Below are 15,773 nucleotides of genomic sequence, written 5' to 3' on the forward strand. Positions count from 1 at the left end.
CTGTTTGTGGCTGGCACAACCGTGTGTGGCCAAATGATGGAAACGACCAAAGAGAGAGAGACTGGTTCGACGAGGTTCTAGACCAAAAGAAAAAAAATTGGTTACATATAACACAGAAAATTAAAGAAAAAAAACAAAATTAAATAACTACAATATAAATTGGATACTTACACTTGCTACTTCTCTGTGTACCAAAGGGAATGATCGGAGAAGAAGAAATGGTGCGAATGGCAGTCGGAGAAGACGGAGAAATCGGAGAAGAAGAAAGGAGAACAGACGCGAAGAGGTGGTGCCAATTTGATTTGTATTCATAAGCATTAGCGGCGGGACCCGCCGCTATTAGTTTCTCCCGCCGCCATTAATATTATTAGCGGCGGGGCCCGCCTCTAATAAAAGGTGATTACCTGCCGCTGATACTATTAGCGGCGGATAGTCCGCCTCTAATATAGGTGATTATTTGCCGCTAATAAATTTTCAAAAACTGTTCCCGAGCATTTATATTGGAATATTAGCGGCGGAGGGTCCGCCGCTAATAATTACGCCACTAATAGGCTTTATTCTTGTAGTGTGAAATCCAACAACAAAAACAATGGCAATAACATACATTAATTCATAAACATGATATTTCATTTACATGCCTTTATAATAACCCTAACATATTTCTATCATTCCTCCTTTTATGCATATCAAGATTCATTAGTACAAAAATCACATACATCTTATCATATTTCTAAAATCATCATTTGCCATTTTACATAAATCAAAGATTTAAAAAAAAAAGAATAACCATAGCAATATAAACATAAAATATAACCTCATATAAACCCTATCAAATCCATTTTCTCAATCATACCCATGAGCCCTTTTTAAACAAAACATATTCTCTTAAAAATACAAATCATAATCATCAATCCTACAATAATCAAACCATTAGCATCACCATCAACAACCTCAAAGATAAACCCATCAAAACCAATATATAGGCTAAGAAAGACCATTACCTCTCTTGATTGTAAAATCAAGAATACAATATGATCAACACCCAAACTTCACACCCCTTGTTCAAGCCTAGGGTTTTTTTTTGTTGAAATCCACCATGAGGAGGAGAAAGAAATCCAACCACACACAACAAATAAACAAGTCAAAATCATATAATCAAGAAAAAGTGATTGGACAAACAAAAATACAAGAAAACATACTCTAAACTTGGTTCCTCTTCTCCTTCTTCTTCTTTCTTTCTTTCTTTCTTTCTTTCTTCTTCTCCTTCTCGCTCTACATGCCACCTCTCTCTCTCTCTCTCTCTCTCTCTCTCTCTAGGTCACGGCAGCCACAAGAAATGATCTCCTCTTCCTTTCCTTTCCCCTTTATTCAACTCTCTCAATAAAGCCTCACCAACACAAAATGGTAAGTTTCCTATTTCTATTTTATTTTCTCTTAATTTTCTTATTATTTTCTTTTATGATAATAGATATAAGGAATAAAGGGTGATCACATCCTATCCTAAAATAGATAGTTTCTTCCAATATTTGATTTTATTACCATAGAAAAATAAGTGGAAAAAAATCAATCCCTTTCCCACTACACACTACACACTACACGTCCAAGCACCTTCCTTTCCCTTTTCTTTTTCTTTTTTTTTTCTTTTTTTTTTATTAACTAAAATAAATCCAATAAAGGAAAGAGTGTGTAGAAAATCTACACATGTGCACCCTATTACCATATACTAGCACACACTAAAACACTAGGGTGCATCACTATCTACCATGCACCTTAGTGCATTCAACCATAACTCACATAATTACCTCAATTGTCACACTTATTTAAAATGTAACACTATTAGTAAAATAAACATGTTACACAATTATTCACTTATTAAATTAATTAACCAAACAAGCAATTAACAAATTTAAATTCAAAAGATTATACCAAACAATTCTAACAAATAAATAAAATAATAAACAATCAAATAAAACAAACAACAACTAAATAAATATAAACAACATTTAAATAAAACAATTCATCACACTTAACATTTTGTACGCCCTGTTTTTCCCACGGGCTGATTAGCGAGCCGAGCTGCGGCCTAATCATGATTATCTCGTGGACGTCCCACAAACCGGAGCTTCTGTCATTATGTCGTACCTACTTAGCTCGAGGAGACTCAGGGGTTCGCCAAGATTGCACAAGACTTGACCCCAGATTCTAAAGGCCTATGGTCGAGTTATGTATCCAGCTCGCGGTACGAACTGAGTATGAAGGCTATGACCCTTTGTAAAGTCAACACACGCAAGGTAAACGTGCATATATCAGACATCACGTGTCTGATATGCCCTTGACTTCTCGGACACGCAGCGGGAACGTGCGTATTCAGACACCCACGACTGGGTTGGGCCGTGCGGCCCATTATCTCCTTACCTATCGATTTGACCATACTTATGTGTCAGGTTTAGGAATTAATCATGAATGTCACAGAGTTGATGCGATAGATAAGAGGGTCACGGGATGACCTTCTTACCAACTCCCAGGTGCCTTCTCCTATAAATATGGAGACCCTGGGACTTAATAAGGGTTGGATTCTCTATTGTAAAGAAGGCCCTGTAATCAAATATCCAGTATAGAGCAATAATACTGACTAGTGGAGTAGAAGGATTTTAACCTTTGAACCACTCAAAAAACGTGTCTTGTGTCACCTCTTTCCTTTTCTAAGATCTTGTATCTGTTTAGGTTCACATTTAGCACTAATCCCTTTCTCTTCATTTCTTAATTACCTGTTGGCGAAGAACCGCGTCAACAGTTTGGTGCTTTCATTAAGAGCAAGTCCGATTGAGTGCTGTCGCAAACATCCGACTATGGTGACAACTCGATCCAAGCACAGTAACGAGGCAGAGCAACATGATGGGCAGGAGGCTCATCATACTGCCACCCCTGGTGAACAAGTTCCTGAAGTCCAGCAGCGGCCAGGAAAACAGCCGACGGGCCAAGATGATATTGGAAGTTCGGCACCTCGGCCGCCTAACCCGAACCCATGTTATTACACTGCGGTGTAAATGGAGAATGCTCAGCTGAGGAGCCAGCTAGCAGTAGCTAGTCAGCAGATCAAGGATGTGCTGGCCCGACTACCCCTTCTCACAACCGACGTTAACGTTGGAGAGAGGCAAGGTGAGGCTTCTAAGTCTCGCCGGGGTAACTGGTCCAGGCATAGCCGTTCGGACAGACTTTCAGCAGCCAACTCCACCCCTTCATCACACCATCGAGAGGCAGACTTCGGAGGAATGCCTAGAGTCGAACAACAGCAATACATCCGTTCGGTCAGGACGTCGACTCCTAGCTCCCAACCATCCTCGAGGACGCCCAGAGGAGCTCAAGGAAATTCTCGAAGGAGATCCGGAGCGGGCTCACGACATCAGCCCGTTCCCAACAACCATCCTGCGCCTCGTCTAGATCGCCAGGCGCGGGACCAGCAGGTTGGCAGGGCCGAAAGGCCCCCACCAAACTTGATCCGTCATGACGAAACTAGGATAGCCTCTCCAGTCAGGCATCCTCCTTCTCCAATCAGATATCCGTCTCCTCCTCGGCCCGTCCGAGACATCCCAGCCTATGGGAGTAGTAGGAGAAATCCGCCATCAGCAGGACCTTCCCGGTGTAGCAGGGCGCCGAGGGAAAGCCCAGATCCTCAGCACCAGAGGCGGACTACAAGCCTATCTAGCAGGAGCCATTGGACCTGCAGTCGCCGGAGTGATCTCTCTGGGGGAGACCTGCGCCAGCGTCTGAGTTCGGCGCAAAGTCATCAAACCACCCAGGGAGGCGACCTGTGAGATCGCCTCAACTCTAATAGAGGGGAACAAGCAGGAGGAGATGACCATGCTTGCTCAAGGGGGGCTCTGTCCGAAGTACGTAACGAAGGGAATGTCCCAAATAACCTATCTCAAGATAGGAGGGGCAATAACCCACCAAATATGTACAATGGATCCGGAGCTGTTGAACAGTCCCGGAATAACCAAGGACATCAGGACCAAACCCTCGAGTGCTTGACTCAGATGGAGGAGCTGATGAGGAAGCTCCTGTCAGAAAAAGAAAAAGACGAATATGATTCAGGGGACGAGATTGAACTCTTCGCCCCCAGTATAGCAGCAACGGCGTACCCATCTGGTTTCCGTATGCCTCACTTGTCAAAGTTCAATGGGGACGGAGACCCATCGGACCATCTAGGGATGTTAAACACCCTGATGATGGCCCACAACATTGGCCCCGAGCTGATATGTTTAATCTTCCCTTCCACACTGACTGGACCTGCCAGGCAGTGGTTCAAGCAAAGTAAAAGAGAGTCAATCAGTTCCTAGAAGACCTTCTCAGCTGACTTCAAAAGGGCATTCCAAGCCTCCCAGGCCGCCCGTGTTCAGACCGACTCCCTGACTAATGTGAGGCAGCAGCCGGTGAGACTCTGAAGGCCTACCTGAGCAGATTCGCGAATGTTGCTGCTCGAGCCAGAGACGCGGATGATAGCTCCAAGCTCATGGCCATGAGAACTGGAATCCTCGTTGGAGGAGACCTCTGGAAGGATATACAAAGGAAGGGAGTCGGCTTGGTTAACGAATTCCTTAGGGTTTGCAAGAGAGAGGAAAAAAGATAAAACTTATAATACCCAAAGTTTGCTCAAAAGTATCCTATGAATCAAAAATCCAACAAAATGTCAAAATAAAACCATAAAAAAATCTATAAGTTTTCAAGTATCTTTAAGGAAGTCCCATTTTATTTAAATAGGATTTATTGATGGAAACTTGAGACGAACTCTAGTCCTCAATTGTGGACTCATCCCCTGAATTGTAATCGAAGATTTTTTTTGAGATGTGGAAGTAGTCAGGGGTGCTAGCCACCGCCCTCATCCTGACGCTAACTTTTTGTATGACGCGTATTGCTTCCTATAGCGCCATTTCCCCTTCCATGTCGTGTACCATCTCGAAACGTTCCTCTATCTCTCCGTCATCATTCTTAACTAGGACCACCTCTAAATGATTGAATTCATAATTGTCCACGAGGTCGTAAATGGTGTACTCGATAGTATCAAAGTCCAAGTCATCTTGGACGGCGTCGTGCCACGCTATGGTCAACTGAAGGAGAGTCTCAGGGTATATTGATAGTGTTTCCCTCAGAACCTAGTATTGCTTAATAAGCCAGAGCAGTGTGCCTTTCTTATTAATCATTCCCTGAATACACGCACAAATTGCTGCAGTCGTCTTCAGTACAATGATCCTCCAATCTTCATTATCCTCGTCGAGTTGCACTTTAGGTATAGTGCAGATCTCTTTAAGTAAATGTTTCTTAGTGGTTCTAATGATAGGAGGCATCTTTTCTATATATTGCAGTTACAAAACTACATATTTAAAACAAAGAAAGCAAATAACAAGTAAAGTTAAAACTTACGACACAGTGAGGTGAGATTTTCCAACCTTTAGCATGTATGCGGAGGGTCCTTTAGAAAACATGAAGGACTGTCAATGATACCATTTGTAAGAACACCTTAATCTATTACTTTACAAAAAAGTCAGTCAACTCACATGTATTAGAAAAATACCATATTAAGGAAAAGTTTAGTGGGGCCTTGATAAATCATGCAATTTTCCCAATAGTTTGAAATAAAAAATATTGTGTCTTCATGCAGTATTTGGAAATAAAATAAAATAATAAGTCCTACTAACGTAATTTGAGACATAAACCATAAGATAAGTTCTTAATTATACTTGACGCTCAACTTGATCATTACTCGTTCATTGGACACCCCGCGTCACACATGCCTAGACGTTAGAACCTCCCACATCATTGTGTGTGCCAAGGATAAACCCTATTGTGGATGCCAAAAATCCACCAAATAAGAAATCTCTAGTCCCTGATTAGAATAGAGGGATAAAGGACACTTACTCATGCAATTGGACTCGAGCCTGTAGGCCCTTTTTTTAATATAGGAGATTGTCTCATGAGAAGGCTCAAAATCTCACCAAGGGAAAATATGAGATCAACGCCATGAAGCCCCCATTTACACGATATGGAAGCCATGGCCTCGCTCGGCCAGTCAGGCACGGACACTATTGGCCTCGCTCGGCCACGCCCCGCGTGCACCAGGTGGCCTCGCCCGGCCACGCCCGCGCGCACCTGGCGGCCTCGCCCGACCACACCCGCGCGCACCTGGCGGCCTCGCCCGGCCACGCCCGCGCGCACCTGGCGGCCTCGCTCGGCCACGCCCGCGCGCACCTGGCGGCCTCGCCCGGCCACGCCCGCGCGCCCCTGGCGGCCTCGCTCGGCCACGCCCGCGCGCACTTGGCGGCCTCGCTCGGCCACGCCCGCACGCACCTGGCGGCCTCGCTCGGCCACGCCCGCGCGCACCTGGCGGTCTCGCTCGGCCACGCCCGCGCGCACCTGGCGGCCTCGCTCGGCCACGCCCACGCGCACCTGGCGGCCTCGCTCGGCCATTCCCGCGTGCACCCCTGACGGCCTCGTTCGGCCACCCCCGTGCGCACCTGGCGGCCTCGCTCGGCCACGCCCGTGCGCACCTGGCGGCCTCGCTCGGCCACGCCCGCGCGCACCAAGTGGCCTCGCTCGGCCACGCCCGCGCGCACCAAGTGGCCTCGCCATCTAGGCCCCGTGGTGGCCTCGTCCATGCCCACGGAGTGGCCTCGCCATCTAGGCCCCGTGGTGGCCTCGCCCATGCCCACGGAGTGGCCTCGCCATCTAGGCCCCGTGGTGGCCTCGCCATCTAGACCCCATGGTGGCCTCGCCATCTAGGCCCCATGGTGGCCTCGCCCATGGCCTCATGGGGGTCACATCCGCAGCACACTCGTCCTCTTGAACAACCAACAGAGCCGCGCCATCAATAAGCCTTCCAAGGGGGCCTCGCGAAGGAATGAGAGCAACGTCACCTAGAGGCCACGTGAGTAGAGCCATGCACCGAAGGTCCCATTCCTTACACCTTGAGACCCCTATGTTAGAGGCTCCCGTACGAGTCGAATGGGACATACTTGTATGACCTAGTACTGAGTACGGACACCAGTACTAGTGGGACTGCTGGGATAAGAGTATGGCCCATACGTCTACGGCCAAAGGTCAGAGTCGACACCACTATCACCTGCGCCACTATGCCTGCCACCACTCATCAGACATGGGTACAGACAAGTAGTGGAGACATCCTCCTGACATCTACTCCTGTACTGGATGTACGACCACAACCTCTGAAGCCACTCCCCTGACATAGTACTTATGTACCACTTGGTCTCCTGGACCACCATGCACCTAAGGCCATTAGAGCCTACTATAAAATGAACTCTTGCACCACCTGAGGGGGGGTTGGAAAATTCATTGTAAGCAGAGGCTATTGAGAAATATACCAAGACTTGCTCCATCATTTATCTGTGTTTACTTTTCCTTAAAGTTTATTCTCAGTTCTTATATAAACATCACCTGACTTACCTTTGAGTTTTCCGATCTAATTTTGTTGACGAGATTTCACTGTCAACACCTATTGCCTACCGGAAAGGGGGAAAGTAAGGGGATGAGCTAAAAGCCCAGTAAGGTCGTACAAACAAATGTAACAATATTCAAGAAAACACAAGAAGACTAAATTCATATCGTAAACTCATGGAAAAACATATCGTAACTATATCATATTCATACTCATATATCAAAATCATAAGAATTCATATTCATAATCTTAATGATAATCATATTCATTGCACCCCTATTGTCCATGTTAGATCATGAGAAAAACATAAAGTGGTAAGAAATTCTCTATGAGGTAAACAAGATCTCAGGTCCTTCAATAACCACGACGCGTCCGTCCTATGAGTTACGTCATATCCTTAATAACTCCTTTGTTGTGTCGTGTTCAACACGCTAACAACCTACTGGTTTTCATACAACATACAAGCAGACATACAACTATTCATATCATAACATAGTAATCTGCACTTTTAATAACACTTTAGTTTACCATAGCTCATACTTTCCATAACGCTGTAACTCTTCCAATCCTATTAATTCATACTTTTCAAAACATAATTAATAGAAATTCTAGCTAACTTCCTTACCCCGAGTCCAAGCAAATATAAAGTGCGGATACTTCACAACGAGCCTAAAATCACAACCAAGCATTCGTCTTAAAATCATGTAAGATTACACATTCTCAACATGCATACCCCATGGTGGATGGGTAATGAACATGTGGCACAAGTTGCACCATCGCTCTATTCATACAACAACGTAACATCGATTCATAAAAGAAATGTCAATTCTACTAAAGAATATCAATGATTTCAAATCAAGAACAATGAATTAAATTAAATAAAATATATTTGAGCGTAAAAGTGAACTTGCATGTAACATGCATACGTGTGACGGTTCTTAAAACTAGTGTTGAAGTTGGAATTATTTGTTCCTTTATTTTCTTATCAATTTTACAAAAATTCAGCAAGTATAAAATAATTTGCCACTTAAATTATCACTACATTAATAATTTATAACATATATTTATCATTCATAAATATATTATGAATAATTCCTTAGCTTTAATTTATAAAAAATAAAAATAATTCCTTATAGCTTTAATTTGAATAAATAATAATCTAATATATTATTTAATAACAATTAAGAGAATGTGACAAAATTTTGTAGTTACTTATAATTATTAAATGAATTCCTTGATCACCTTTAGAAAATAATTTTACTTGATTTAAAAGAATGCATAAATATAAATGAGTAAATACATATTTAAAGTGTGAAAAAATTATATTTATCATATGCATAGTCTAAGGTTTACTTTATTTGAACACATGCTTTACTTATTTTATTTCAAAGATATTTTTCTTCTAATAAACCAAAAATTACAACAAGTATTTTATTTGTTTAAAATCTCATAATTGAACTGAAACCATATTTTCTTTCACAAAATAATAAAAAAAAAACTGCATGTTTTTATTTAGATAAGAACCACATTAACATATGAAATAAAATGTATTTTGTTTATATAAGATCAAAATATCACCTTGAAGCATAACTTGTGCATTTTTAAGATCATTGATTTATCATCACCATAAAAAAATAAAAAATAAAAAACAAGTGCATTTTTGTCTAATTGCACATTTAATCATGTTAACACATTACCCAGCATATTTCTACAACTCATGCATCCTAACACTTTTTGATCAAGTCACCCTAACATGTTTCTATACATTGAACAATCAAAGAATACATTTAATGATGCAAACCCTCAACAAAATCAAAACAATCTTAAACCATGATATATGTTCATGTCGAATTCTTTGCAACATTAAAACATAAAGTATCACAATTATTCCATGCCCATAACTAAATATAAAACAAGAAACCAAAACATAATCTCACAACTCTTAAAGTTACCCTAGGCTGAAACCTTCATGGTGCAAGTCATGAAAATAATACCAATAATCTCATTCAACATATTTAAAATATAAAATAAGCCAAATAAATTATGCAAATTATATAAATGATACAAATTGAAAATTAAATCACAAAGAGACTTAGAATCTCATTCTAAACATATACAAAAATTCATAGAATTTTTAGAATACTTTAAATAATTTTTCCATATTTATTTCCTTAAATCACATATTTAAAAGAAAACAATTGATGAAAATTTGAAAACATGATAAAAACTTAAATGTAAACATACAAAGTAATTCTAAATCATACAGAAATCATTCAAACATAACCTCATATTTTCCTAAACAATAACAATAGTTTTCATAATTAATCTCTTTTTAAACTTCAATAAATCATAGTAATTCAAAGATAAATCAGAAAAATACTAAACCAGTTGGAAAATGCTCTAAAATTAATGTATTAATTTTTAAGATTGAAAAAAAAAAAAAAAACACCTCCAGAAATACCCAGATCGGGTTTGTCGAAGACTCGTCGGGATCTTCTTCTTCTTCTTCTTCGTCGCCGGTGAGATTCTAACTCCTATTTCCGCTTGTTTTTGACATTCCAACCCGGTTGGAAGTTGTAACCAAGATCTCAACATCTCAAACAACCATTGAAGCTCAAGAAAATCGACCCATGATGGCCGAATCGTGGTTGTCTTCCCTGTCGCCGGTGTATCACCAAAAATGGTGGTCAAAATGCAAAAAAAAAAAAAAGAAGAAGATTTTTGATCTATTTCTTCGCATCCAAAACACTTCTTAGGGTCCCTTTAATCTTTCTAAACACTTGAAACAAACCTATAACCTCTCATGTTCCCTTAGATCCAAAATCATTCAAGAACACCCACTTTAATGGTGAAAAATGGTGATTTTTGAAAACAACCTTTCTAGCCCCTTTTGTCACGTAAAAAACGTTCCTTAGATCATAGGAAAGATATGTCAGACACTCAAAACCAACCAGAAATTTTCTAGAGCTCTCAAAACCGAAATCTCCCTTTCTCTCTCTAAAAAATTCAAGAACATCTCTTTCTACCACTAGTTCGACTCTCCCTCTTTTCCCACGATTTTGAACTGTTGAGAGGCCCTCTAAATTGTGCTAAAACAAAAAGAAATGAAGAAATCCTCAATCTAGAATGTGGAGTTATTCCCTCTCCTTAATTCTAGGTTATCACTTATTTAAAAAAAATGCTATAATATTGTAACCAATATAAATTTTCAATTTAATCAGTTTATCTAGCTTTTAATCACAAGTTACTGTCCCTTAATTTCCCCTTAACCAAATCCCATCATAAGGGCATTATGGCCTTTTCACAATGTTGAAAAAATTATTATTATTTAATCCAATCAAATAACAATAATGCATCAAACCATATAATAACGTAAAATATGCTAAATCATATAGGATAAAATAAATTCATGCATATTATTATTATTATGCCCATAATGATAATATTCAATTAAATAGTTAATAACTTAATCCGAGTCATTAATTATTTATTAGGCATTATAAAGAAATTGATAATCTTTATTGTAATTGGAATCCATACATATCTAAACTCATAAATATGTAAAATAACAAAATACTCTCAGTGGAAAAATTACAAAAATACCCTTTAAGAAAAATGAATATTACAATTATCCCCCCTGAAAAGAAAATTTCGTCCTAAATTTTTTACTCAAACAACCCGGGATATTGCTGCTGCATATCGAACTCTAATTCCAAGGTTGCCTCATCAACAAAATTGTTCCTCCACAATACCTTCACCAAGGAAATGGTCTTATTTCTTAGGACTTTGTCCTTTCGATCGAGTATTTTCACTGAATGCTCATCGAATGACAACTCCTCCTGCAAACCCAAGGTCTCATAGCTAAGCACATGCGAGGGGTCGGACACATATTTCTGAAGTTGTGACGCATGAAATACGTTGTGCACCCCGGACAATGATGGTAGTATAGCTACCCTGTAAGTCACATTTCCCACTCTGTCCAAAATCTCAAAAAGTTTGACATATCTGGGACTTATCTTTCCCTTCTTACCAAACCACTTCACCAAGATTCCTTTCCTTGGAGTCACACACTGATTTACATGATCACCAACAACAAACTCAACATGCCTGCGCTTTAGGTCTGCATAAGACTTCTGTCTGCTCTGAGTTGTGACCATTCTAGCCCTGATTTTTGAAATAGCATTATTGGTGTGTTGCACTGCATCTGGCCCAAGTCATTTTCTCTTTCCTAGTGAAGTGGGGACCTACACTTTCTTCCATACAACATTTCATATGGTGCTACCCCGATGGTAGATTGGCAGCTGTTGTTGTACGGAAACTCAATCAGTGGCAAGTATCTACTCCAAGATCCCTGAAAGTGAATGACACACGCTCTGAGGATATCTTCTAAGATCTAATTTGTTCTCTTAGTTTGACCATCCGTTTCTGGGTTATAAGTTGTACTGAACTTCAATTGAGTTCCCATTGCTCTCTGCAGAATATCCCAGAATGATGATGTAAATCGAGCATCCCAATCACACACAATAGAGTACGGTGTCCCATGTAGTCGTACTATCTCATTCATGTACAACTCAGTGAACTGATCCATAGAATAAGTCATGTGCACTGGTAGGAATAAGCCGACTTGGTATACCTATCCACGATTACCCAGATTGCATCGTGTTATTTTTTAGTCCTAGGTAATCTCATCACAAAATCAATAGATATGTCCTGCCACTTCAACTCAGGAATATTCAACGGTTGCAGTAAACGCACAAGTCATTGATGTTATACCTTAACCTGCTGGCAGGTTAATAATTTTTCCACGTATTCCACTACAACCTTCTTCATTCTGTGCCATCAATACAATACCTTAATGACATGGTACATCTTTGTGGTCCAGGGTGAACTGAACATGGGGTAGTATGAGCTTCCACCAGAACCTCTTTCCTCAGCTCATCAATGTCTGGAACACAAATACGCCCCATGAATCTGATCAGTTAGGTATTTGACTTAGTAAAATCCTTAGCATTCCCACTCAACTTATTTTCTGCATTCTTCCTTTCCCTGATCCTTTCTAACAACGTGGACTGAAGTGTAACCTTTGCAAGTAGTCCTTATATAAGTTCTATACTAGCTCGTTCCATGTCTTCTAGGATCTTCCTTGATAATCCTTGTAAAGAAGAAACCATTTCTAGCCCTCTGGGCTAAGTGCATCCGCCACAACATTGGCTTTACTGGGTGGTATAGTATGTTGGAATCATAATCCTTGACTAACTCTAACGACCTCCTTTGCCTCATATTTAACTCCTTCTGGGTGAAGAAGTATTTAAGGCTCTTGCGATCAATGTAATTCTCACATTTCACCCCGTAGAGATAGTGACACCAAATCTTCAGTGCAAAGACAACCGCTACTAATTATGGGTCGTGCGATGGATACTTCTGTTCATAATCTTTCAGTTGCCTAGAGGCATAGGCTATCTCCTTACTAGACAGCATCAGTACACACCCCAACCTCTGTTTTGACGCATCATAGTAAAACACAAATTGCTCATCCTCTAAGGGTAAGCTGAGTACCGGTGCTATATAAGCCGACTCTTCAATTCCTAGAAGCTCTGCTCGCATTTATCTGACTAGGTGAACTTCAGATCTTTCTTGTCAATTTTGTCATCGGCGCAGCTATTGTCGAAAACCCTTTGACAAATCTCCTTTAATATCCTACCATACCCAGAAAACTTCTGACTTCAGAGGCATTCTTTGGTCTTGGCCATTCTTTCACTGCAGCAATCTTTGCAGGATCTACTTTCACTCCTCCATCGATGAAAATATGACCCAAAAACCAACCTTAGATAACCTGAACTCGCACTTCTTATATTTGGCATACAACTGATGCTCTCTCAATCGTTGCAAGGTCAGAAGTAAATGTTCCTCGTGTTCTTCTTCTGCCTTGGAGTAGACCAATATATCATATATGAACACAATGACAAACTGATCCAAGTACTCCTTGAAAACCCTATTCATGAGGTCCATAAAAGCTGCTGGGGCATTTGTGAGTCCAAACGACATTACCAAAAACTTGTAATGCCCATACCTAGTTCTGAAGGCTGTCTTCTGTGTATCATCATTCTTGATCCTTAGTTGATGGTATCCCGACTGAAGATCGATTTTCGAAAACACCTTGGACCTTTGAAGCTAGTCGAACAAATAATCGATTATGGGCAAAGGATATCTTTTCTTTATTGTGACCTTATTTAGCTCCCGATATTCAATACACATCCTTATAGACCCATCTTTGTCCTTGACAAAAAGAACTGGTGCGACCCATGGAGAATAGCTCAGTCTGATGAACCCCAGCTTAAGTAATTCCTCCAATTTAGTTTGAGCTCATTCAGTTCCGCTGGTTCCATTATGTATGGTGCTTGAGATACTGGCATTATCCCAGGCATCAGATTGATTTCAAATTCTATCTCCCTATGCGGAGGTAAACCTGGTCGTTCTTCTGGAAAGACATCAAGGAAGTCAGCTACAACTCTTGTCTCTTCAGGACTCATTTTTGTCTCTTCGGCTTCATTGACCATATTCACGAGATACCCCAAACATCTGTGTTGCAACATTTCTATGGCTTTCATCGCTGATATGATAGGAGTTCTGGGTATCTTGCTTATGCCTTCGAACTAAAATGGACCTTTGCCTTCTGGTGCAAAGATCACGTTCTTACATTTGCAGTCGATAGATGCTCCGTATTTGGATAGAAAATCCATCCACAAAATTACATCAAAATCAGATTAATCTAGTACAATCATGTCTACATAAAATTCGCTCCCATCTATCCATAAAGGTACAACTTTAACCAATATTTAGATATTACAATTTCCTTGGAGGGTTAAATAGTCCCAAACCCCACATTAAATAATTCACTAGGTGCACTTACCATATTTACAGTTCTACTAGATATAAAAGAGTGTGATGTACCAAAATCAAATAAAACTTTACATGTGGTATTGGCCATAGGGATCTGACATGTTATGATGGAAGGGCTTGCCTCAGCTTCAGCTTGGGTGATGGCGAAGACTCTGGCTGAGACGTACTTGTCATTTTTCTTCTGTTCCTCCTTATTTTCATATTGTTCCCATGTTGGACAGTTGCGCTTCATGTGACCTTCCTTCCCACATTTGTAGAAAACACAAACTCTTAACTCACCAGAATGGCATTTTGTGCACTTAGGGCAAGGTGGAATGTTTCTGCCACCATTTCCACCAAGTCAGTTGTCATTGTTGGGTTTGGGCCGTTTATCATTTATGGATTTAATTGGCTACTCTGATCCCCTCTTCTTGTTGTCATTAGAGGTGGCTACCCCACTCTTCTTCGCATCCCTCCTAGCAACATTATCTTTCCAAATTTTCTCTTCGCTTCTCTCAGTCGTAATATCCATTTTCACCACTTCAACATTGGTGAAAACACCTCTAGAAACAATCTCCACATCCTGAGCTACCATTGGTTTCATAACTTTCACAAACTAGTCCGCTCGTACCTTATAAGTAGGTACAAGTTCCTAGGAAAACTTCTCCAACCGATCGAACTTCGGTGCATATTCTGTCATCTAGAGATTACCTTGAGTCGACTTGGTAAATTCATCCATTTTTGCAGCTAACATTGCGGAGTTGTAGTATTTATCATTAAACACTTGTTTGAATCTGTCTCAATCCATAGTGTTAACATCCTGTGATTGTTCCACTACCTCTCGCCAAATTCGAGCATCTTTTCTCAGCATGAAAGATGCGCACACCACTCGTTCATTACCTTCAACTCCCATAATGTTCGAGATCCTCTCCATCCCACTAATCCACTCCTCTACCTGAATTGGATCGATGCTGCCTTTAAAAAACGGGCGGGTGTTGCTTTCAGAACCTTTCAAACAAGGGCTCCATACGATTCTCCACAACTGGTAACCATGCAATGGCAGGTGGCTGCCTAACCATTGGTGCTTCAGGCCTTGCAGGTGGCCCAACTTGCTACCTCAATTGATTTATCTCTACCTTCTGTCTTTGAATGGTCTCTTCCATTCTCGCAAAGCGTTCATCCCATCCATGTGGTGGTTCGGGCTGTGCTGCATTCACTGCTGCTCTTCCCCTACCTCGACCACGTCCTACTTTGACTGATCTCCAAGGGGGCATTCTAATTTTCCTGAACCACACACGTAAATAACTTATAATGAAAAGGGAGTTATTGCACTAAAGAGATCATTATAAGAGAACGTTAAGTACATAAATGTGCATTAGAAAAAAGCAAAATTTCATAAGTAAACTTTAACCGCTTACAGTACAATGAGTCAAGATCGTCCTTG

General features: G+C 40.7%; 1 protein-coding gene across 1 annotated transcript; it reads right to left on the bottom strand.

Annotated features, from left to right (window-relative positions):
* Positions 1-11,115: 11,115 nt before the first annotated feature.
* LOC133785048 (uncharacterized) lies at positions 11,116-11,607 on the bottom strand. The gene has a single exon (XM_062224310.1). It carries the CDS (start codon positions 11,605-11,607, stop codon positions 11,116-11,118), a length of 492 nt encoding a protein of 163 aa, XP_062080294.1.
* Positions 11,608-15,773: the final 4,166 nt, after the last annotated feature.

The sequence above is a fragment of the Humulus lupulus genome, chromosome 6 (genome assembly GCF_963169125.1).
Source record: "Humulus lupulus chromosome 6, drHumLupu1.1, whole genome shotgun sequence".
Taxonomy (NCBI): domain Eukaryota; kingdom Viridiplantae; phylum Streptophyta; class Magnoliopsida; order Rosales; family Cannabaceae; genus Humulus; species Humulus lupulus.